This window comes from Neovison vison, chromosome 1 (assembly GCF_020171115.1).
Source record: "Neovison vison isolate M4711 chromosome 1, ASM_NN_V1, whole genome shotgun sequence".
NCBI lineage: Eukaryota > Metazoa > Chordata > Mammalia > Carnivora > Mustelidae > Neogale > Neogale vison.
The window spans coordinates 288,277,829-288,303,347 of record NC_058091.1 but is presented as its reverse complement, the minus strand read 5'-3'; the positions used below and the strand labels follow the sequence as shown (position 1 = coordinate 288,303,347).

The window sequence follows — 25,519 nt, the reverse complement described above, 5'->3', positions numbered from 1 at the left end:
CAGTTCTAGCCACTGAGGCTGCATCAGTGAATAAAACTAATGGTTCGATTCTTTGGGCACTAAAATTCTTAGAGAGAGAGACAGAATGATCGTAACTAGCATTTATCAAGAATCTGCTTTGTCTAGACAAATGTAAGTTTCCCCTAAGCTTGCAGTATAAATATTATTAGCTTCTTGTGTAGACGAAAAGGAGGCTTAGAGAAGGCAAATACTACTTAGTAAATAGCTTGTTTGTTATTTTTCTGCTTACTTAATAGTAACAGCTAACATTTGTTGAATCCTTACTATGTGCCAAGCACTATGTTAAGTGCTTTCTCACTGAAAGTAGTCCCTTTAATGCCCGTGAAAAGCCAGTGAGAGAGCGGTCAGTGTTCCCATACTGCAGATGAGGAGACAGAGGCTGACAGAGCTGACAGAGGTCAGAAGGTCCCAGAGCCAGAAGCGGAATCCAGGTATTCTTATCTCAGAGCCTAAGCTCTTCATTAATGAACTCTAACTTAAGAAAAAAAAAAAGACTGAAAGAAAGAAAAAATGCCTGAGGTTGGCCTTAGTTTGAAATATTGTCTTTTGGATTAAGCTCTGAGGCTATATCTTGCGCATTAATTGTGACTCAGAACTGTGATACAATCCATAGCTATCATTTCTGACCTCTTAAAGATTCTTCTGTTCCAGAACCCAGAGAATCTTAGAATTTGACTTTTTTATAATGGAGTCTCTAAAGGGGCCAGAAGAAACTGTTTTAGTGAAGAAGAGCATAATATAGTTAAGACAGATTTAAAACGATATTTTATGCTCTTTCCCTCTGCCTCTCCCCTCCTTCCCTCTCCTCTGAGCTTTTTGACCCTCTTGCTCACTCTCCTCCCTGAGGGGTCCCATGTGCCCATGCTCCGGCAGTGGGCAGTTGTTTTAGGATACAAGAGTATCCTAAATACTGTAAATAGGAAGTATGCTATATTTTTAGAAGTTAACTTTCCTTAACAAAAAAAAAAAAAAAAAATCACCTTATAGTCAAATGAATATGGCTTATGCTGTAAATAGGAAGTATGCTAAATAGGAAGTATGCTATATTTTTAGAAGTTAACTTTCCTTAACAAAAAAAAAAAAAAGAAAATCACCTTATAATCAAATGAATATGGCGCATGCTGGAGCCCATCCTTGACTTCCTTGTTGTCAGTTGGGCCATCTTGAAATTCTAGGATGGAGAACAGGTGGCTTTCATTACATGAGTATCTGAGTAGCCTGTTGAGGAGAAGGAGTGCCTCTAAAATAAAACAAAACCTGAAACAGACAATATTCTTGAATCAGGAGTTGCCATCCCCCCTTTTCTCTTCTTTCTGGGCCTGATCTAGTCCCTGGAAGAACAATGAAATGCCACAAGAATGAGTAGAAAGACAATTCATCAGAGAAGGCTTCTTCCTTAAATTTTGATTTTCAAAATCAGAGACAGGAATTGTTGGGGGAAGTAGAGTAAGCCACATGAATGGATAAGACATAGATTTTTAGCAGAGGGGAGAGTAAAATCCATGCAAATAGTAGAAACTTGAGAACTTGACATTATTTATATGTTATCCTTTTATACTTGGCTGAATGCATATTTCATTTATCCAATGATTTACCAAATTCTTATATCAAATATTATACCAAAAGAAATCTAATTGACAATACAGACTTACAGAGTTCCACATACATATTTACGAGACCCTCCCTCCCTACTCCATCCCTGCAATAAACATGAATGTGGTCCGTATTTGTTAATGCCAAACTGATGACCAAAAGACTGTTTCTATAAATAAAGAAGTAAATGTGTATTTACCTATTTGCATTAAGAAACTCTCTTTTCTTCCTTCCTCTCTCTTCAAAGTGACTGCTGCCTAAAATACCCAGGTTTCTGAAACTAAGTCTTAATCTTTTACATTCGAAAAATGTCTGTTTAATCCCTCTTAGATGCTTAACTCATAGGTTTGCAGAAATGACGGATGGATTGCTTTCTTGATGACTGGTTCTTCTTGAAGGGTTGGTTTTTAGAAAAGAGAATATGATTCATATACTCACAGCCAACAAGCATCAATGATCCTCCATGCTCCATTAGAACATGCTCTTGGCTGTTTTTCTAGAAATGATGAGAAATTTGTACTAATCGATGAGTTCTCTAGCTAGTCCTTCTGGTGACCAGCGTAATACACTTCCTCTCAAGGTAGGGAATGTTGAATAATGTGCTAGAGTTTTTCCAGTTAGCTACCGCCATGGAATTTTCCTCCAGCTTATCCATTAAAAGCGAGGTATAGGGGAAAGAGTGATTCCTTGAGAGTGCAGGTTCAAACTCTGCCACTGCCATTTGCTAGCTGTGCAACACTGGACAAATTACTTAACTTCTGTGATCTTCTGTATGTTCACCTTTGAAATTATATCAGTGACACCAACAACCTACAGTTGTGATGAAATTAGATGAATATATGACATTGGTTGGGGGTGGGATTTTGTGAGTGAATTAGGGAACTGGCACAAAAGTTAACTCAAAATATGTAAAATATGTAAGCACAACAAGCACGTCATTATAATTGGAAAACTAGTCATGGTACTTGTGGCAACTGTGCAATATAGTATTCCTTGGGTTTCAAGAGAGTCTTAATTCTGATGGCAGATTGTTTTCATAATAAAGATGTCAAGATGTCTTGAATGAATCTGGTTTAGCTAAACCCATTTCAAATGATGAAAAAGAGACCAGCCGAGATTATTATCTTTACTACTTGCTCTGGAATGTGTTTCTCAAATGTATGTTTAGACAAACACATAGTTGTTGTAACACACTCCCATTAGTACCTACACACCCAAGTGACCTCCTGTCTCCCTTGCCCCGGTGTCCTTTTCTTCCACGTATTTTGAAGTGACAAGGCTCAATTAAAATTTTCCCTTCCCAAACATTTAGGGCACTTTCTGCCCTAAGTTCCCTTTTCCACAAAGTGATTTAGTACTTTACCCTTGCCCCCAGACACTCTGATGTTTGTGTGTAGTCTCTGGTATAGAGCTATGTCTCAAATTTCATGAGACTAAGGAACAGAGATGATCACTGGGTTTGAGTAAGGGAGAGGAAGAGAGACACTGCTCATGTGACATTTTGTCTTCTAGAGCTCATCCTAATCTTTTCCTGGTATTACCAGTATCAGGACCGTTCTCTTTCAGGCCCTGTGTCTGGCAGATTGTCTTCATCCATCCTGCCTTGCCCTCACAATAGTGTGTGACCTTGTTCATGGTGGTCCCTTTAGTTTTAAGAGCCTGTGTCAGAGAAAAGGGGAGTGGTCAGAGTTGGCAGGTGGTAGGAGGGGATGGAGAACCAGGAGCGGAGGTAGGCAAGCAACCTGTGTGGGACACCGGGCCCCCTCTCACAAGAGGACCTACATGGGGAACTGGTTCATGAAGATCCTCTGCTCTACCCCCACACACTCCTCCTTCCTTGGCTGAAATAATAGCAGCTGTTGCTTTATTCTCTTGCAAAGGAAAAGGGTCAACATATAGAGGTTGGTGAGCCTCTCCTTTGACGATCAGTTCTCCTTCTAGGCTCACTGCTAAAAACATGCCTTGGTGGTTGTCTTCAGCTATTTCAGAATTTTAAAAGTATGGAGAAAATACTTTCATATTGGTTTTCATTTTTTAAATTTAAAAAATCCTATAAATAAGAATCCTTTTTCCTTCAAGTTTATAGCCTTGTAGCTGTGGACCCTAGGAGATCTCCCCCCATCCCTAGCCCCGTGGTGGGAGGGATGGAGATTTAAGCCTCCTCCTTTGTTTGCCACTTTGGTTTCCAGTACTCTGCCTTGACCACTTAGGGCTCTCTCTGAATAGCTATAGGTCGGGAGTAGTGGGCAGGAACGTCAGAGAAGAGTTGGCGTGAGAACGGAACAGCACCACAGAATAGAAGGCAAGAGGGAAAGAAAGCATCTTGGAGAAAGAAAATACTGCTGCCTGGTACCCCCTAGCAGAGATATCCGGCCTATTGTGCCCACACCATTTGCTGCTGAAGAATTTCAGGCTTCAGTGGTGACAAGCTCAGGCAATAATGGGAAAGAGAGTGAGCCCCTTCTGAGAGAAATTACTGCAAGCACAGAAAGCCAAGATATTCGAGATGTGATTCAGACTTGAGGATGAAAATGAGGGGATGGGACATTTGACTGAAAACAGATCAGCCCATTTTTAAGGTTGGCAAATAAATGGCACCATCCCAGTATTGGATAGTTAGCCCTGGGTTTCTTGAAACCCAGGGCAAGAGTAGGAGAAGCTAAGTTCATGCATTAAAGCCAAAGTTGGCCGCCTTGTTTGTGAGAGCTCCAGTTGGTCTCCTCAGTGGCAGAAAGTATATGAAAATTAGCGTCATAAGAACAAAGTTCAAGTTCCCACTCCATTTTACTTGGTGTTGACTAAGACCTTAGTCATTTAAGTATTTTTTAATCTGCATTATGGGTTGTTGTTAAAAGTAACATAACAGGTACTAAGTAAGTGCTTATTTTGAAAATTATGAATGATGTTATTCAAATACAAATGAAATTATAAATTGAAAGCCCTGGTGTCAATTCTCATGGGAATTACCATTATATCACATTTTGGGGGCAAACCCAGCCCAATCATGGATACTGTTTTTTTCAATACTTTACCTTACTCTAAATATGTTGGTATGAACAAAATTACTACCTAAAAATTAAATCACTGGTAGAATCTGATACTGGTCATTGGAGTACAGTATAACCTTTTAATACATTTATAAAAAGGCAATTTTTAAGTAGTAAAGAAAATAAAATTTTAATTAGTAAAGAAAACCATGTTATGATTGGATTATACTATAATTGGATTTTAGTGTTTTCATGAGATTAGGAGGGGAAAGAAAGAAGAAAAGTGAAGAAATAGCTAATGAAACAGAACAGCCCATATTATTATCATCTGATCCTTTGAGGGGTTTGTGTCATGTCCAGTTTTTTACTATCCCAAGAGACATTAAGATATGTTCCGTTTGCTAGAGCAGGAAGGGAAATCTTGAAAGTCACACCTCCTTTTTTACCTAGGATAACACCTCGCCTGAGGTAGACTTTGAAGATGTCCTGAAAACGAGGGGGCGAAGATGTTTAACATGAGATAAGGTACTCCATGCCCAGGGGAGAAGGTAGAAACATGAGAAGAACCCCACCAAACAGAGAATTTTTTTTTTTAACTTTAATGAGATGAGATGAAATGAAACCCCAGAGAAACTATTTGAGAACTTTGGCTTTATAACCCAATGTCTAATTTAAATGCAAATTGATGATAAGTTGTTAGGTGATCAGAATAATGGCTTCTATTTTGCATAAAAACATGGGAAAAAGACTCCCAAGTGTGTATATAAAATAATAAGTCTTTTCAAAATTGTTAATGCTAGTTTACCGGTGTGAGCCACCACAGTGACTTGAGATAGGCTCAGGTTATCCTGCCAGAAATTTTTTTTGAGTAGCTCTTCATACACACACACTACTCACTATTTATACTCATAGCTTCCCCAACCAGTAATAACCTAGGAAAGAATTTGATTGCCCTTTTAAATCATTAGAGAGCCACATGAAATCAACTCTTGAGGCAGGAAATGGGTGATCAGGTGTTTGCTGCCACAGCTGATGACTGGCCATTCTTTGGCTTTTTTCTTTCACCTCTTATGATGCCCTGATGGAATTTGATGCCAAGTTCTCATAACTTGTATAAAATCCCATTGCCGGGTTGGAATTAGGGTAAGGGGGGTGTTGAAGGAATGACTGTCCCCTACCTTCCTCTGGAAAATTCTTTGGACTGACTTCCTGAAAATCTCCTTCTGTTTGCCTTCACCAGGAATGGCGGCCCTAGATAGTAAGGCGTCAGGGAAGATGGGAATGCGAGCGGTAGTCTATTACATGACTACAACCATCATTGCCGTGGTAATTGGCATAGTCATTGTCATCATCATCCATCCTGGGAAGGGCACAAAGGAAAACATGCACAGAGAAGGCAAAATTGTTCAAGTGACAGCTGCAGACGCCTTCCTGGACTTGATCAGGTACGTCCTTGCAAGCCCACCCTTTGGGTATATTCTGACTGCCCAACCCCTCTTTTGGGGGAGCTAGTCAAACTGCAGGTCAGGTGTCTAACTGAACCAGCCTTGCTGGCTTGAAGTGAAGGTCACATCTTCATTTCTTTCTAACAGAAGTTACAGCTTTTGTTTCTGATCTAATGGGAAAGAGATGAGAAGAGCAAAGAGGGGATAAAGATTTTGAGTCCATTGCTTTTAGGATTCAGGATCTGATCACTCACTTCTCTTCTCAGCTGTGCAGCTTACCTTGGAATATGAGTAAGTCTTACCTTATTGTCTTGCTGTTTAAGGCTAATTTTTATTCAACTGTAGCCTGTTGATTGGACTCTTCTAATGTGGAACTTGTCACCGGTATTATCATCCATTAGGCACAACAATTTCTGTCCAGAAAGGCCTTTCAGGATCATCTGGTTATACCTGTTCTAACATCTTCCTTTTATACTATTCCCGAAGAAAGGGTTTGGCAGACCAGCAATGAAAGATTAAAAGATGGCTTCTTTAACATTGTTTTGTGTACAAACTACACACTGATTGCAATGAGTCTTATCTAGTACTTGAAACAGATTTGATGGTAGAGTCATCTCACACAGAACTATGAAATAAACCCGAGTTTGATCCTGGCACCTTCCTCATTGCTCTCTCTACACACCAGCCTTTGTGTCAGTCAGATCCTGGCAGGAAGCATATTGCATCTTCAAAAGGGTCAGTGAAAGGGCTTTGGAAAAGTACAGGCAGGGTTAAGGGAACCTACAAGGCATGGTGAGGCACCACCAGCAATAGGAAGCTTTAAGGCTTTTCACCATTTTTTCCATGACATTTACCATTGGGTAGGTTAGGTTAGGAGTATTGTATTATATTCTCTTTCTATAGGATTTCTACTCCTTGTTTGAAGAATTGGGAGCTTGTCGTTCCAAGTCTGGTTGATTCATCAGAGTACTGTGTGTTTCTGCCTCTCCTTGCCCCAGCGGTAGGTGTATGAGTAGCCCATCCCCACCAGTCACTTGGCTCAAGCATTTTTCCTGAAATCTCCTGAACTCACATTTCTATCAAGATTTATATAGATAGACCCACTGAACATAGATAGGAAGGAGAAGGAAACAGGATGGTCTAGGCGGTAAGAAGAAAGGGACAAGAGCTGATGACCTTAAAACATGACTTTGATAACCTACAACTGCTGGAATGTCAGGCTCTGCAACTTCCTGGGCCATGTCTCCTTCTCCCATAGTCTCTCTCTTTCTTTTTTTTTTTTTTAACGAACTCTATCAATTTTAATACTGAAAATGTTTCAATGTAAATCATATCTTCTCTATCACACAATACATCTTCTACTACTAGGAGTACCAGATTATTAAAGATTCCAGTTTATATTTCCATGCTAAATAGAATTTCATTGACTTTAAAAATAAGCATTTTTCATTTTTTTCCATGGAATACCTGTTTAAAAAAGTCACAAGTAACTGGTGCAAATGAAGCTTTCGAGTGGGGTACACAATCAATAAACACTTGCAGATTTCCACAAGAAACCCAGCACTATGTTCATTTCCATATTCCTCTTTTCCAGTCTACATTTTTTTGGCCCAGTAAAGGCTTCACCAGGCCCAGACCCTCCCCCACACACCCACCATTGTACTCCTTACATACACGGGAAATAAGGAACGGCTCTCATGGCCAAATGCAGGCAGAAAAAGAGGCAGAAAGGGACTCGAACAATTTTCGAGTGCGAATATCACCTAGGGGTAATGCAGAACGGTCTTCCTCTTTTAAGAGTCCCAAGTTCTCCAACTAAAATTCTTTAAATAAAAGTACCAGTCTACCCCACTCTCCCTCCTCTGGAAACAACAGGAAGAAATGGTTTCTGTTTAGATACCAACTTTTCCCACTCTGACTTCTCCGGCCTCCAAGGTTGCAAATGTCCCTATCCCCACGCCAAATACCTCCTCTACCTCCTTGTCCCACAGTCTTAAACCTTGGGGCCCTAATGATAGTTTATTCCAATATCCTCTTCAACAGATGAATCAGCAGAGAACTACATGGGTGTAGTGCCTTGGCCAAGTTCACCCAGCTGGTTAGGGACTCCCCAGCTAGATGGTGGCCCCTTGAACTCCACCATGAACCCAGACCTGTTCTGAGAAAGTGCCAAACCTTGCCACATGGACCACAAGTTTAAATTTTGTGAGCCATCTCCCCATTGGTCACCAAAGAGCCTCAAAAGTTCCAGCAATTCAGAATCAAGAGCCCATCCCCCAGCTGGCCTTTGGGTGGACTTTGTGGAAGATAAAATTCCAGTCTGACCATGACATTTGATTCAGAACAGTTGGTCCATGGACACATGGCATAGTATCAAAATGGGTATTATTAAATAAGAACTCAGTTAACCAGAGTGTTTGTAACCAAAGGTGTTTCCATGCTCACTTTGGTTCTTCCCAGGAGCAATATTTGATGATATAATGACCAAATTTTAAAAATCCCATTGTCTGATGAAAGGACAGATGAGTTGAATTTGAGACTTCCCTGAAAAATATGAACTACGTGGGCCCCACACAGGGATGACCATATGTCCCACATCAAGTCATAAAATTCACCAAAACCTTTCTTCTTATCCATTTGCTGCTTGGTTTAATACAGTCTTTAACTTAGACACAATGAAAAAATATTTAAGAAGCAAACTTATTATTTGAGAAATTTTTCAAATGACCATTATTTTCTTTGCAGGAATATGTTCCCTCCAAATCTGGTGGAAGCCTGCTTTAAACAGGTAAACACTCTATAGCCACTAATTCACTTTTGAAATTCCTCTTGGCATACCACACAGAGCGGGACCCTCTTGTTTATTTTATTTTACTTTTTCCACTTCTCTGCAATAAGAAACACTTTTTTGCCAACCAGCTGGAAAGCACTAGGGTTTTCTGAGGAATTTGCAGGGGATGGGGAGGTCTTACTTTGTTTTGAAGGCTTAGTAGTTGCCAGATACTCTAAGTCTTGCATACAAGTACCTCATTGAGTCTCTGTTAATTATTAAGAAGGCCAATCAGGACACTCCCTTCTTCTCTCTGCCCACCACCCCCCAACATTCCACACACAAAAGCCCACCAAGCAAACAAACAGTATAAGACATATTTACAACTCAGCTTTAAAGATTAGGGAGATTATTCAAGTTTCTGGTTTAATTAAAAAAATCAGTGGGTTGGCTTTTGAAAGTCTACTAAGGGCCTTATGGATTCTGTGGGAGGAGTCATATCAGAAATGGCATCATCATGTCTTAAATGCCTGCTGTGTTGTATTTGGTCCTCACCAATACAATGGGATGGCTATCATTGTCTTCATTTTCAGTGATGAGACAACTCATCTATGATAATTCAGAAGGATTATTTAATAGTCACAAGATCTCACAAGTTATAAATGGTAGATCCAGAATTCAGATCCATTGCATTGACTCCAAATTCTATCCTCTTTCTGCTCCTACATTCTGTGAAGTCCAGCTCCTTTTAGCCCGGATACACAAAATGCTTGGCTCTCTGTGTTATGGATACAAATACATTTTACTGTTTGGGGGTGAAGTTTATTCTAACTTCGCCTGAATAAAAAATTTGTTACCCAAAATATTAAAAGGAATACAATTAGACATTCTGGGTTGAATAATAGTTCCTGAACATTTCTCCAGATGGTGTCACTTCACCCTAGTTGTAATTCCCTAACCCTTCTGCTTAGGATCTCTAAAGCAAACAAAATAAAACTCCAACCCAATGGAGGACTAACTTGTACACATTCAAGCCATTCTTTGGTTCCCCTTCCTTTTTTTTAAAATTCTTACTGACTATTTTTAATGGGTAATGCATGCACACACTGCAAAATTCAAACAATCCTTTCTTTTAAAAGAAAGTCTAAGAAGTCAAAATCAAACTTTATTCAAAACCTGCAATAATCATAAATAATAACCCCTTTTCAATCTAACCAGCCCACCCCAGCACCATGGGGCTGACTATTCTAGTTAGTCAGCTGGTACTGGGCAACATCAAAAATGCTGATTTCTAGTAGCACTGGGAAAAGTGCTGACTCGAGCAGATTTATTATATTTGGTTTTGGATTGCATTTCCAGGATTTCAAAGGGAAGCAAATGTATCTTCCCAATCTATTTGTCTTAGACCAGAATGCAAATGAGGTTGCAATTTCTGTAGGCTACAAACTGTGTCTAAGGGGAAAGAGTCGGAGCCATCTGAAAGGCTAATCAGGATTGGAAATCTATCCTAGACAATCCATAAAATGCAGAAGCATCCCAGTGAAGTAGAGATTTGAACATTGATTGGAACAGGAGACTTAAATGGGCCAGTTTCCTTGTTACTTAGGATTACCAGCAGTATCAATGATTGGTCAGAGATGTGTCCATAGTATTAACAGCTGGTTATGCCCTTGTTTGAGAGTAGTGGTTTCCCACTAGACACAAAAGTCTCCCCTTCACTCTTGGTAGCAAAATGGCCCAACACTTCATGTACAACTAAGCGTTCTTCCCCTAGAATGTAGATCCAGGCAACACCCATTCATAATTACTCTCTGATCCTTTACTACCATCAACATAAAGGCCAGGCATTCTACTCTCATTAAAACCACAGATGGGTGGGCTTAATTTTTTTATGTGGTCGTAGTCAAATACTCTGAGTCTTCTGTCTGGGACATCTATGTAGAAGCTGTTGGGAAAAGACTAATTTGAATAAGAAGAGAAATTCCTTTATAAACTTGAGAACTGGGTTGTCCTACTCAACTATTAATCAAGTATCTATTTTTAAGAATTGATATTATCAGAAATGCCTTGAAGATCATTGTTTGAGGATTTTTTAATTTTTTTTAATTTCACTAAGGCTTTTTTAATTCTAGTATAGTTAACATACAGTATTATATTAGTTTGGGGTATACCATATATTGATTTGACAGTTCTATACATTATTCAGCGCTCATCATGATAAGTGTACTCTAATTCCCATCACCTATTGTCCCCATCTCCTATCCCCCCAACCCCCTCCTCTGATAACCATCTATTTGTTATCTATAGTTAAGAATCTGTTTCTTGGTTTGTCTCTCTCTTTTTTTTTCCTTTGTTTTGTTTCTTAAATTCCACATATGAGTGAAATCACAAGGTATCTGTCTGCCTCTGACCAACTCATTTTGCTTAGCGTTATACTCTCTAGATCCTTCCATGTCATTGCAAATGGCAAGATTTCATTCTTTTTATGGCTGAATACTATCCCATTGTGTATATATTTATCTTCTTTGTTGATATGTATATATATATATATTCATATATATGTGTGTGTATGTATGTATATATATATATCTACATCTTCTTTAACCATTCATCTATTGATGGACACTTGGGTTGCTTCCATAATTTGGCTCTTGTATAATGCTGCTATAAACATAGGGGTGCATAGGGGATTTTTAGATTTTTAATATTAGCTGAAATCTACCTCACTAAGTCTAATCCCCAAAGGGCTTTGTTACTGAGCACCATTAGCCAACATTAGCTGGTTTTAAAATTTACAATGCATTCTCATATATTCTGCTTAATTTGATCACAACAACCCCGTGAGGTACAACCACTGTGGTTATTTCTGTTTCACAGATGTCAAAAAGACCAAAATGATGTCTGGTTGATTTGTCTATGATCCCATAGCATGACAGATAGTAAAGGGACTATATGAATATTTAGATTTACAGTTTTTTAAAAGCCCACTTTTAGCGATTTTGGTAGGGTTTCAGAAGAAAGCAAAAGCACATGTATATTTCAGACTCTTCAGCCAGATATATCTTTCCTGTTATGATTTGTCTTGTGTTTGAGTGTGTGTGTATCTGTGCTGGAGAAGTAGTAGAGGTTTGTCACAGATTAGACAAATGCTAGCTAGTTACCTTCTGTAACAGTATTCTCTGAATGCGAGGTTAATGTATGTCATTAGAGAAAATTGGGACAACAGGCAAGTAAAAAGAAGAAAACAAAAACCACCTCTAATCCCTGTTGTGCCTTTTCTTTTTTAAGTTTAAAACCAGCTATGAGAAGAGAAGCTTTAAAGTGCCTGTTCAGTCCAATGAAACGCTCGTTGGCGCCGTGATAAACAATGTGTCAGAGGCCATGGAGACTCTTACAAGGATCACAGAGGAGTTGGTCCCAGTCCCAGGGTCTGTGAATGGGGTCAATGCTCTGGGACTAGTTGTCTTCTCCATGTGCTTTGGATTTGTGATTGGCAACATGAAAGAGCAGGGTCAAGCCCTGAAAGAGTTCTTTGATTCTCTTAATGAAGCCATCATGAGATTGGTAGCGGTGATAATGTGGTACGTATTTCCACTTACTGTATATGCCATATACAGATGTTTATTGCCATCAGCATGGGTTCCATACCAAGGAAGGTGCCACCAGGTGGGATGGCCAATGGCAACAATCTCACTTGGGTAAGCACATGAAAATCAACAATTTTGGGGGCCTGTAGTTGCCTTGGAGCCCATCTGCAAACCTCTCTTAATAAGTTTGCTTCCTTGTTTTTGAAAGGTGTCTACTGCTTTTCTGGCTGGTGGGATCCCATTCCTCATTCCTTCATTTTTTATCTATTTGGTATTCAGTTATATATTTCAATATATATTTATTGAGTGTCTACTATATACCAAGCATACAATGCCACACACTCTGGACATAGAAATGAAGAAAACAGACAAGGATGTCCCGGAACTTCTATTCTTTTAAGGGATATAGAAAAATAAACAAATCAACCAAATGCTTTAGTAACAAATGCTGTGAAAAAAAATAAATAAAACACCAGATTTTATTTTATGCGATGTGAAAAAAAGTGTCTGGGGAGGAATCACAAAATTTATCCTGGATTTTAGCCTCTGAGGAGGTGACTTTCGCTGAGATCTGAATAACTAGGAGAAAGTAGCCACACAAAGTGCCAAGAGAAGAGCATTCACAGTAGAGGGCAAAGCAAACATAGAACACCCTTGACCATCAGAAAAAGTGAGATCTCCTCTCCTCCGTTTTTATCCCTAAGAAAGAAATGTAAAGTCATGGCAATCCAGCTGCCTGCCCAAGGGACTCATGGGGAGGGTTATAGAATGCCAGTCCACTGTTCATAACAAAACATCTTCAAGAAAAGTTGAGAGTAGAACACAAAGGAAACAACTAAATCCGCGGAGGAACATTGACCTTGGAAAGTAAATTCTTTCCAGGTGGGAGAGAGCACTTTGGTTTAGGCCTCATGTGGGGGTTGCTTTCCCTTTATCCTTTACTTCTAATCCAGACTCCTTCTTGGCACTGGAAGGAGGAAGGCATCCATTTCTAAGAAAAACACTCACCAACATGATTAAAAATACCCTTTGTCTTTATGGCCATGAAAGCCCAGAGAAATCCATTTCTCAGGAGCTTGTACGAGGTGGATATGAACTTGGGCATGAAGGCTGATCAGAATGTGATCTCCACAGGAGCCCTTGGTTGAAATCGTGGAGCCCCTCCTTTCAAATCCTGGCAGAGCTGAAAGTGGACATTTATCTTCATATTATTAAAATGCCTCCACCTTTCACCTCTTTTATGAAAGAAACCCATTCAAGGCTGCTGAATGAACCTCACATGTAGCTTTTCAAGCTGTACATTCACCCGCACATTCAACATTGAGTTATTACTTTTCTGAAAACAGGTACTCTTATAATTTCCTGGCCTGGGTTTTGAAAGGAGTTTTAAAAAGAAGCATTGTATTTTCAACTTGAAATAAGACCTCCACAGTTCTCAGCAGACTCTTCTCCTTAGGGGTGATTGGCCCCTCTGTGTTTGGTAACCGTGAGTTTGGTTGCGTCTTACCACGCACATCAGACAAAGGAGCTGAAAGAGGGCCAGAGGGACATTTATGTGACAAAGGTTGTTAGACGTACAAGTTATTTTGTGTCTCACTTGTTCTTTCTTAAAATGTGTGGGGGGAAGATCTCAAATGCCAGTGGCAGCCTATGGGTGATAATTACTTAATTAGAACACCTATAACCTGATCATGGTAGTACGTTCATGCGCATTATTAATTTTAGTAGCTTTGAATTTATTATACAATTGCCGTTCATCTGTGGCAAATGGTACTATTCTTCCGTTTGCAATAAAACATAAGATGTATTCTTTTTTTTTTTTTTCATTTCTTAAATGAGTGAGGGAGAGTGATGGAGAAGGAGCATGGGGAGAGGCAGACTCCCCGCTGAGATGCGGGCTCCATCTGATCCCAGGACTCAGGAATGGTGACCTGAGCCAAAGGCAGATGCTTAACCGACTGAGCCACCCAGGCACCATAAAATTTATTCTTAGAATAAATTTATTTAAGAGTTGATTTGAAGGGACACCTGGGTGGCTCAGTCGGTTAAGCGGCTGCATTTGGCTCAGGTCATGATCCCAGAGTCCTGGGATGGGGTCCCGCGTCGGGCTTCTTGCTCAGTGGGAAGCCTGCTTCTCCCTCTGCCTTTGCCTGGCACTCTGCCTGCTTGTGCTCTCTCTCTCTCTGACAAATAAATAATTTTTTTAAAAAAATCTTTAAAAAAAAGTTAATTTGAAGACCAATACTAAGTAATATTGTAAGTGGTGTATAATGCGGGAGGAAAATAATAAGAACAGACTTTGATGAAGAGAGATGACTGCAAATCTAAAACACTGAAATGGCATTGTTCACATCTTGCTTTAACTTGGAAATCAGGTTCTGCTGTGGGAAATGCTCCCAAAAGTCTGGATATTGGTTCAGTGGATTCTGGCTCTTCAGAGTACTTAGAAAGAGAACAAAAGGCAGGAGGAGTTGGGTGGCATCCGAGGACCACAGAAGTGATCCAGGTGGGGTGAAAGGGGAGTGATCTAGAAAAAGGGGTGAGTTTAAAAACCTCTGTACTGGCCCTTTTTCATAGCCTCAGGAGAAAAAAAATTGTGACCTAGAGAAATTCTGAGTGAGAGGAAAGCCTTTTTATGTACCATTTGTGTGTGTATGTATGTATGTATGTATGTGTATATATATATACATAAATATATATTTTATATATATACATATATATATATTTTAAAGATTTTATTTACTTATTTGCAGACAGAGATCACAAGTAGGCAGAGAGGTAGGCAGAGAGAGAGGAGGAAGCAGGCTCCCTGCTGAGCAGAGAGCGTGATGTGGGACTTGATCCCAGGACCCTGGGATCATGACCTGAGCAGAAGGCAGAGGCTTGAACCCACTGAGCCACCCAGGCGCCCCACCATTTATATTTTTAAAAGAAAAAAAAAAAAAGAACTTCACAGTTTCTGCAAGTTCTAATAGTATCCTGGGCACAAAAGTCTGGGCAATCAGCTCTGTCATATTTTCTTGCCCCTTGGTAGTTTCTGTGGAATAGCTCGTTGGAAATCAGACTTCCAACCGTGCGTGTGTTGCTTCTACATAGGTACGCCCCTCTGGGCATCCTCTTCCTGATTGCAGGGAAAATTGTTGAGATGGAAGACATGGGAGTGATTGGGGGGCAGCTTGCCATGTACACGGTGACCGTCATCGTCGGCCTGCTCATTCACGCCGTCATCGTCTTGCCCCTCCTCTACTTCTTGGTAACGCGGAAAAACCCTTGGGTTTTTATCGGAGGGTTGCTGCAAGCCCTCATCACAGCTCTCGGAACCTCCTCCAGGTATGGATGTCCATTGTGTGGCTCACTTCCGTCCGAAAAAGCGTCTCAGACTTAACTTTGATCCAGAATCCTGGTAGTGGTAGTGAGGGGCTGGTGGGGGCGGGGTGGGGGGTGCGGGGAGAGCTGAGCAGCGGTTCTGGGTTTTAAACTTCCAGACATTCGATTTGGCATTTTCATGCAGGTGCTCATCAGACCTAGTTGGGATGCAGGGAATGATGGTCGGTATACCCTTTGGGGAGACAGATGGAAATCAGCTATTCCTTTCCTGCCCACTGTCATCTCTCTCTTCCAGTTGGCCTGTGCCCGAGGAAAAGATGGCAGAGTCACTCAGCACAGGTGTGGGGAGAGGGGAATAATCACACTTCTTCCCAGAAGAACCCAGGAGCAAGAGAGCTGCCAAATAACCCAAGGAGGCAACCCATGCTCTTCTAGCCCTGTTCCCCTATTTATACAAGTGCTGACTTAAGTTCCCTTTAAATTAGGACTTAGGAGAGGAAGGAACTAGGTCCAAAATATCAAACACATAGTCATGGTCTAACAGATCTGGAGGGTCAGCTGACACGCCTTTTTTTTTTTTTTTTTTTTTTCCATACTCAGTTCTGCTACCCTACCCATCACCTTTAAGTGCTTAGAAGAGAACAATGGCGTGGACAAACGTGTCACCAGATTCGTGCTCCCAGTGGGGGCCACCATTAACATGGATGGGACCGCACTCTATGAGGCTTTGGCTGCCATTTTCATTGCTCAAGTTAACAACTTTGAGCTGAACTTTGGACAGATCATTACAATCAGGTATGAGGAAGGTTCTATACAACATGTTCTTAAGAATGACTTTAAATGCTGAGGTGGTGATCAAGGATTGGATGAAGAACCTGGTTGGAAAGGGGATCAAACATAAACAAAAGCTTGGGGGTTTGTGGCAATAGATTTATTTTTTATATTTAGATATTTTATTCATTTTTTTAAAAAATTACAGATGTACACATTTATTAATAATGAAATTCTAATAATATAGAAATGTAGAAGTTAAAAAAATGTAACTTCCCTGCCACCATCATCCACCCCCATCTTTCTACAAGTCACTTCTGTTAATGTTTGGGGTATAAAGACCTTTTCTTACACCTAGACACAAACACTTTTTAGTAATTAATGGAACCATGCCATACATACTGCATGTCGCTGGATTAATTTATTTATCAATATATCAATATCAATTTCAATACAGGGACGCCTGGGTGGCGCAGTTGGTTGGACGACTGCCTCCGGCTCAGGGCGTGATCCTGGAGTCCCGGGATCGAGTCCCACATCAGGCTCCCAGCTCCATGGGGAGTCTGCTTCGCTCTCTGACCTTCTCCTCGCTCATTCTCTCTCTCACTGTCTCTCTCTCAAATAAATAAAATAAAATCTAAAAAAAAAAAATCAATTTCAATATCAATATCAACGTATCAATAAAACAGCTAGCACTTTCCTTTAAAATCTACAGAATACATAGTATGGGTAATTCCTTCTTAAAAATGTCAGATTATACTTCAGTTTTAAAAGGCATTAAAATATGTTAGCTGTTATTGCCAGTACTGAAAAATTACACTGAGAAACTGGTTTAACATTTTCTCTTGGGTTAATTTTTAGACAGTATAAAATAGATGAGAGACCCCATTGACAACAGGTTGAGAATTTTGTTTCTATAGATTATTTTTTTAACTACTATATTTGAGGTATCTAGTGAAAGGTAATTTTACTTTCTATACCCTCCCATAATTTTTTAGTTTCCTTCTCATGAGGCAGCCACTGTTGCTTGCTAATTTCTTTTATAGTCTTCTGAGGATAGCCCGTGAATATACATGTGTATATGTGATTATAATCCCATTTTTTGCTTACTGAAAGTCAGTTATACACAACAGACCAGTAAGTAAGTGTAAGGGAGACTTTAAGCCTCACAAACCAGATCAGACTCTTTTCTTCTGTGTGTGTGTGTTTTTAATTATTAGCAATTTATTTTGGATATCAAAATAAGTCAGATTTTTGTTCATATCTCATGTATGTATGTCTCTGTGTGTGTGTGTGTATTATAAAAATTATCTTACAAACAGGAAAGTTAAAATAATATTACAACAAACATCTACCTAGATCCAACAATTGTTAGCATTTTACCATTTTGCTTCTTTCTTACTCTGTTTTCATTACATTTTACATATACATAGTCCAGCATGCATCTCCTGAGAATAAGAATCATTTTTTACAAAACCACAATAGTAAGATTCTTTAAAATACTTCCAGAATATCCAACCTATATCCAGATTTCCCTAGTTGCCCCAAAAATGTCTTTTATAACTTATTCCCTTAGACCAAGGTAAAATTCAGATTTATGGCTTGCGTTTGGTGTTCATGTCACTTTAGTCTAGTTTTAATCTGCCAATTCCCCCAACTTGTTTGTGTACATAATATGTCCATCTAGAAGTTAATTATGTTAGACTCTGTATATATATATTTGAGCTATTGAAAAATAATAGCTGTAGGATATGTTAGGATATTAAAAAAAAAAAAAAGAAAGATAGAAAGAGACTGGTCACAGCCAGATGTGACTGGCCCGAGGCTTCTGGGACCCCTGAGCACAGTCTAGCTACACTGGGGCTGGGAGAGCAATATCTCAGCTCCCCATAACCCATTCTTGGGCATATCTTGGCATACTGGTTGAAAAAGTCCTGAGTTCCAAAAAAGGCTCAGTTGTATGTGACAGAGTAAAATATTATAGTAATAATAAGAGTGACTTTCTCTTGTGGAGGAGCTGTACTCCGCAAAACTCTCAAGACTAGTAGGTGTCTTACACAGTGTAAGGGACGCAGGCTTTGATTCCATCATCCCTGTGGTATTACCTTCATCCAAAAGGTCCAGATGGCTCATCACCACCTTCAAATCTTAGCCAGTGGGCAACAGAGGAGGGCACAGCCCACAAGACACTTGATCACTTTCACCCATATCTCAGTGGCTAGAAACTTAGTCTGAGCTCCAAGGGAGGCTGGGAAATGCAGTCTTTATTCTGGGCAATCATAGACCAGCCAAACATTCTAGTACCATAGAAGAGGAACCATATAAGATATAAGAGAACCAGAACAGTCTTTTCTACAGACTCGCTTTTATTAATTCCACCTTATATCTAAGTAATATTTTACTCTTTATAAAATGTTCTCACATCAGCCATCTCAAATAGTTCCTTAATGGAGTTCTAGACAAGGTTGTATGCCTTAAAATCAGGTCTATACTACCTCCATAAAAAATATTTGGGGGAGTAGGAGGTTGGGGTACCAGGTGGTGGGTATTATAGAGGGCACGGATTGCATGCAGCACTGGGTGTGGTGAAAAAATAATGAATACTGTTTTTCTAAAAATAAATAAATTGAAAAAATATTTATAGTGGTACAGAACTTTATTCATAAATCATTTTGCTTTGGAATTAATAAATTTGATTTTTTATGGTTTTTTTATTTATCTATTTGACAGAGAGAGAAAGAGACAGTGAGAGAGGGAACACAAGCAGGGGGTGTGGGAGAGGGAGACACAGGCTTCCCCACGAGCAAGGAGTCCAATGCGGGGCTTGATGCCAAGACCCTGAGACCATGACCTGAACCATAGATAGCCACTTAACAACCCAGGCACCCCAATAAATTGGATTTTTTTTCTGACCACATTAGTCATACATGTTCAGTATCTTTACAGTCCTCTAGTTGCATAGAGGAATTATAGAAAACAAATCGTGATTGTAACTATACAGTATTTTAGACCTTATAAAATATTTTCATATTTTATATGTGAAAAAGTCTCTCAGCACCAATGTCTTCCTTTAAAAATGGGTATAATACTAAGACCAACTTCCTAAATGTTGTGGGGAGGATCAGATGAGGTAAGCCATGCTTAGCATATCAGATAGCACTAATAAGCCCTTGATAAATATTAGTTAATATTATTGTTAGCTCAGTGGATCTTTTTTTACCGTCTCCTTTAAATTTTTCTAAAGTATATTTTCTGCTAACCCAGCAGCTCGGACGCTGCCACCGCCACCGCGCGTGGTTTGCGGGGCATTCTCTCTGTTCGGGGGGACACGTACAAATGTCTTATGTTTGGGAACTTCTTTTAACAGCATCACAGCCACAGCCGCCAGCATCGGGGCAGCTGGGATTCCTCAGGCGGGCCTGGTCACCATGGTCATCGTGCTGACGTCTGTGGGTCTGCCCACCGATGACATCACGCTCATCATCGCCGTGGACTGGTTCCTGTGAGTATGCTCGGCCTGCCTTCAGGCTGGCTGTCACAGGGACCCCCTCCGTTATTCTGGGGTACCAGGCAGCTTGGCCCACCTGCCAGGAGGGCTCCACCAAGAGGGGCAGCATGGCCTGTGAGTAACTTGTCGCCACCCCCTGGGCCCTGCCCTTATCTAGAGACCAGTCCCAGACGCCAAGCGCACTCACACCCTTATCAGCCCCCCCGGACCCCATGTGGCAACTACAGTTCTCACTCCATAAAGCCAGTCAGCGATTGGGAAACTGGCTGTCTGCAAAGGCATTTTCTGAATTGCACAACACATCCCGGCGGTGGCCAGAGCCCAGGGACAGGCCTCACACGCAGGCTCGGTCCCTCCTCCTTGTGCTTCCCATTGCAATGGCGAGATGCAGCGCAGATGTTCCCGTCGGAAGCCAGCCGGCAGGGGGCGGTCATGCAGTGGGAAAAGCACTAGAGTCATTAAGTAGAATAGACCTTTGGCTCTGCGGAAGGTCCCAAGGAAGGTACCCTCCATCCCCTCAGACCCTAATCTCAGGGGGCCTCTCCCTCTTCCATGTCCCCCGTGCCCTTCTAGCTGACATCTTTTCTCTCATAAATTCCCTTTCACTTGCAAAAAATTTTTATCACAGTCTGCCCAAAATGAACGCCTGGAAGGATACAGTAGGTGCTGGGGTCAACTGTAAGTTGCCTTCACGGGAAGGATTATGAAGAGCTAATGGGTGTGTTCAGGGCACGATAAGCAGGAGGAGGGTAATCAGTTGAGAGCATGAGTGCCACAGTCACTTGGATCTGTGTTTGCGTCCCACCCCTGTGCAACACTGGTCTGGTTCTCAGCCATCCTAGTTTCCTCTTCTGAAACATGGAGAGGATAATGCCATCCACCTCCCCATGATGCCTGAGGATTACGGGTCGCGAGGCCTGGCTTTCAGCCCACGGTTGAGCCCACGGTTGGCACTTAACTGCCATGAGGACTGTTAGAGGATAAAGCTGTGGTTCTCAAAGCTTTTATCCTCAGGACCCCTTTACACTTAAAAATTACCGAGGACCCAAAAAGCTTTTATCTATGTGGGTTATAGCTATCAATATTTATCGTATTAGGAAAACAGAAATGCTTTAAATGTTAAATTCATTTAAAGTTTACAATAACCAATTCATTACATCGTGACATGAATAACATTTTTGAGGGAGGAAAAAAAAGCATTACAAACCAGAAATTGAGGGAAAAGAGTGATACCATTTTACATTTTTGGAAATCTTCTTAGTGTCTGGCTTAATACAAGACAGTTGGCAGACTACTTCTGCATTGAATTTGTTGGGGTATCTCTTGTGCTGTGTTGTGGTCTTTGCAAAACCCCACCTAGGTATTCATCAGAATGAAAAGGGCCAAAACCATCTTGGCATTATTATGAAAATAGTTTTGACCTCCGGGGCCCTGGGGATCTCTGGATCACACTCTGAGAATGACTGGTAAAAAGGAAGGTAAATTGTAGGAAAGAGAGGCAAAGAGAAATTTTAAATAGAATGAGTAAGGGAGGGTTCTTGCCCTAGAGTACTGTTGGTACTCTAACATTACATTTATACATAGTAACTGAACATTGGTCATCGAATGGATAAGGAAGATGTAGTCCATATATACAATGGAGTATTACGCCTCCATCAGAAAGGATGAATACCCAACTTTTGTATCAACATGGACGGGACTGGAGGAGATTATGCAGAGTGAAATAAGTCAAGCAGAGATCATATGGTTTCACTTACTGGTGGAGCGTAAGGAATAACATGGAGGACATCGGGAGAAGGAAAGGAAAAATGAATTGGGGTAAAGTGGAGGGGGAGACAAAGCATGAGAGACTGTGGACTCTGAGAAAAAAACTGAGGGTTTTGGAGGGGAAGGGGGTGGGTGGTTGGGAGGACATGGTGGTGGGTATTATGGAGGGGGCATGTATTGCATGGAGCACTGGCTGTGGTGCATAAACAATCAATCTTGGAACACTGAAAAAATAAATTTAAAAAAAAGTAAAATGAACATTGGTCACCTATGTGCCCTTATAACTCAGTAACTACTGTTTAAACATTCTGTGTCTGTTATGTAAGGTCGCGGTTGGTGGATTACACCAAGCAGAATTTTAAAAGATGCCTCTAAAGATTTAGCAGCCAGTTCAAAATATGAGCTGAAGTCATGTGATGTTCACAGGAGCCCCGTTTTTTCTACCCCAGGGACCGCCTCCGCACCACCACCAACGTGCTGGGAGACTCCCTTGGAGCCGGCATTGTGGAGCACTTGTCGCGACACGAACTGAAGAACCGAGACATGGAAATGGGTAATTCCGTGATCGAGGAGAATGAAATGAAGAAACCATATCAGCTGATTGCCCAGGAAAGCGAGACTGAGAAACCCACTGACAGTGAAACCAAGATGTAGACTAACACACAAAAAAAATGTTTTCTTGAGCAGCAGGTGTTTGCAAACCATTGTAAAATGTTTCCATCTGTTACAACTCATTCTCTCCAGGAAGCCCCTTACCTCCCTTTTCCTGCATACTCTGATAGGACTGGAAAACAAGGGAGGATCTTGCGAGTCAGATCAGGTCTTAAAAGTTTATGTGGCACACAAAACTGTAAATGTGATTTTTTATAAGCTAAAGAGTCAAACAAATAGTGGACTAAAACATGCTTTTAAATCAACTTTCAAAAGTTAAAAACCCTTCAGAATACAATTAAGTTTTAGTATCAAAACAACTTGATAAACTACAATCAGTTATCAATAGAAGAATAGAAAGGGGTTTTTTTTCCCCCCTTTCTCTTCTGATTTGTGTCCTGATTTTATTACTATCAGGGCAGTATGAATACACAGCTAGCACAGCTGTAAGGAGTCACATAAAGTGAAATTTCCATGTGGCCATGGGCAAGTTACATCTCTTCTCCAGGCCTCAGTGTTCTCATCTGTAAAATGAGTGAGTTCCCTGGATGCCTTTATGGTCTCTTTTAGCCCAAACATCCTATGATGTCATGGAAGAGCCTACCCTCTATTCCCCCTTGGAACATCCTGTAGCAAGTATCATTCCATGGAACATGGGACTTTCAGGAAGGACACTTACTGGAAACGAACCTTTCTAAGTAGGGGAGGGTTGGCTGTACGGTTTACCAGGTCCTGTGTCCAAAAGGTCAGCTATGCAAGTCACCAGGCTGGAGGCCATTCCAGGAGTGGACTAATCCGTGAAACCCTGCTCAGTTCTTCCCAACAGGGGAAGAAGTCCCTTCGTTCCTACTCTCCCCAAACGGAAGGGACTGCTCTGGGAGGGACGTCTCCTACCACTCCTCAACTGACTGTAGACTTTTAGAAAGTAAAATGTAAGACTAGCAACTAGCAAGGCTGCCCATGGTCTTACTACAGAACACTAAAGAGCCAGGTAAGAAAGAATGGAGCATGGTTGACATTATAGAGAGGATTTTAAAGCACCGAGATTTTAGATCATCTTTAAGGAAGAATTTAAAACAGAGAGGTTCATTTTTTTTTCAACCTGAAATACTTTTTCTCTTCAGTTCAAAATCACCCCAAAGGTAATCTGCCTATCAACAGAGAAGGTCACTTCTCATATATTTTTTAAAGAAGTCAAATGAATGAGCTCTCTCTCTAATAGAGGGTCCGTGAGCTCGCTGGGTGGTCTCTGATTTGAAAAGGTTTTTGACTATAATCAAAAGTTCTTAGAATGAGAGAAACAAGATATCTCTTTGTGCTGGAATTCCACTTATCAAATCATTCAAAACCTTCAGCTGGAGTGAGGTTTGGTTTTATTTTGTTTGTGTCCCCGAGAGGAATGGTAGAAGATGAATCAGTATGAAGACACTGCCGATGCGTTCTAAGAAAAAAACAGAACGGGCATCAGCTGCAGGTGAGGCAGCTCCCAGGTTTAGAGGAGATTGATTTTTTAGCCCCTTAAGGAGTTCAAAGACATGGAGTAGGAGCTATCAGACAATACCAGCTGTGTTTGAGTTTCTGACCGAAAATGGTAGAGAGTGGACTTAATCATGCTAACAGACTGAAAACCTAGACACCCTCCGACATCCAATTAGAGAGATTTTTTTGTATAGCTCGTGAGCGTTCTCTGTGTACAAAAGTTAACATTAGGCGGTGGTCGAGTAAACGTTTAATGCCGAGGCTCTTTTTGGGAACTACACTACAAAAATTAATATCCGTGGTTGTCATCTCGTGACACCGGTAGAGGAAAACATTAATCATGTCAAATTAATTCTGTTACACAGTGTGATCTTTTTTTATACTAACCATTTCTTGCGGAAAGCAAGTCCTCTAGGATGTTCCTCTCGCCAGCCCATCACAGGCTCCGCATCTGGGTGTACCCAGTGGGGACTGAGAAGCATTACTTTGTAGATGTATTTTCAATAAAGAAAAAAATTAGTTTTACATTATAATTTTGTATGTTGTTGTTATTCTTCTGCCTGAAGAAAAATCCATGTTCCTTCCACAGAAGTATTGTAGTGAGCTCAGGACAGTGCTGGGAAAGGCTACCATGCAGTTTTTCTAGATGATACTAGGTAACATCATGGAAGCACCAGCTGAGGGAGCCAGTCGTAAGAAAATAAGACAGGACAAGGGCCCTCCCTGCCCAACTCCTAGAACCAGAGCCAGAAAGGAGAGTTGGTAAAGGAAGCACTTTGCTGTATAGGCCTGCACTTACTTGTCCACATAAATTTCTCAGATAAATTAAATCATTCCATGTGGGGATTGGAAAAGTGTAATGCCACCATTGGCTCTTCCAAAAAAGTAATTTCCTGTCTGGCCTTCAAATTAGGTAGATGTATCTATGTGGTTAATGCTGCCATTTGTGAAAAGAGCGGAGTGAGATCTCAAGGGATGTACCAGAAGCAGTCCCTGTCCTAGTGAAACCCTTCTGTTCATAAAGAACAACTTTTGGACTACCACTTTTTCCCCTCAAGCTTTTTAATAAAGAATTGGCAGACCATAATATGGAATGCCCACGTTGAAGTTGTGTCTGAAGTTGTGACCCTCTCTTCCTATAGGTAACAGAGGAGAGACTCTTAAGTAGCGTCTGTAAACCCTTAGGTCATCCATGCAAAGACTTTAGTTGAGTTTGCGTAGCCCTTGAAATTGTAGGGAAGGTTTTGTGTATTTGCTTTTTTCCGGGGTAGACATTTTGATTTCCATCTATTTCTCTGAATCATTTTATTTTTAACTGAAAATAATATAAAAATTTATTGCCAAGACTGTGAGAAACCTCAGTGAATGGAGAGATATGCGATAGTCTTGGATAGAAAGATTTCATATCATATATCATAATGAAGTTAATGCTCACCAAACTGATCTTTAGACTCATTTACTTTTCAGACTCCAAAAATATTATCCAGAGAAACATGCAAAGGGAAAACAACCAGGAAGAGGCAAGTTAATACAAATGTCAGGGTAGTCTGAAGGATCATTCGACCAAAAAATTTACAAATCACGGTTTGACCTGCACATCCTAACTTTTTTCA

General features: G+C 40.6%; 1 protein-coding gene across 1 annotated transcript in view; it reads left to right on the top strand.

The window, feature by feature from the left end:
- Nucleotides 1–24,436, top strand: part of SLC1A3 (solute carrier family 1 member 3) — a 76,602-nt gene extending 52,166 nt beyond the window's left edge. The window contains exons 4-10 of the mRNA XM_044232602.1: nt 5,842–6,046; nt 8,792–8,834; nt 12,105–12,397; nt 15,500–15,733; nt 16,331–16,525; nt 19,869–20,003; nt 22,226–24,436. Of these exons, the coding sequence (XP_044088537.1) occupies nt 5,842–6,046; nt 8,792–8,834; nt 12,105–12,397; nt 15,500–15,733; nt 16,331–16,525; nt 19,869–20,003; nt 22,226–22,430 (1,310 nt within the window). The 3' untranslated portion in view covers nt 22,431–24,436. The remainder of the gene's footprint in view (nt 1–5,841; nt 6,047–8,791; nt 8,835–12,104; nt 12,398–15,499; nt 15,734–16,330; nt 16,526–19,868; nt 20,004–22,225) is intronic.
- Nucleotides 24,437–25,519: the final 1,083 nt, after the last annotated feature.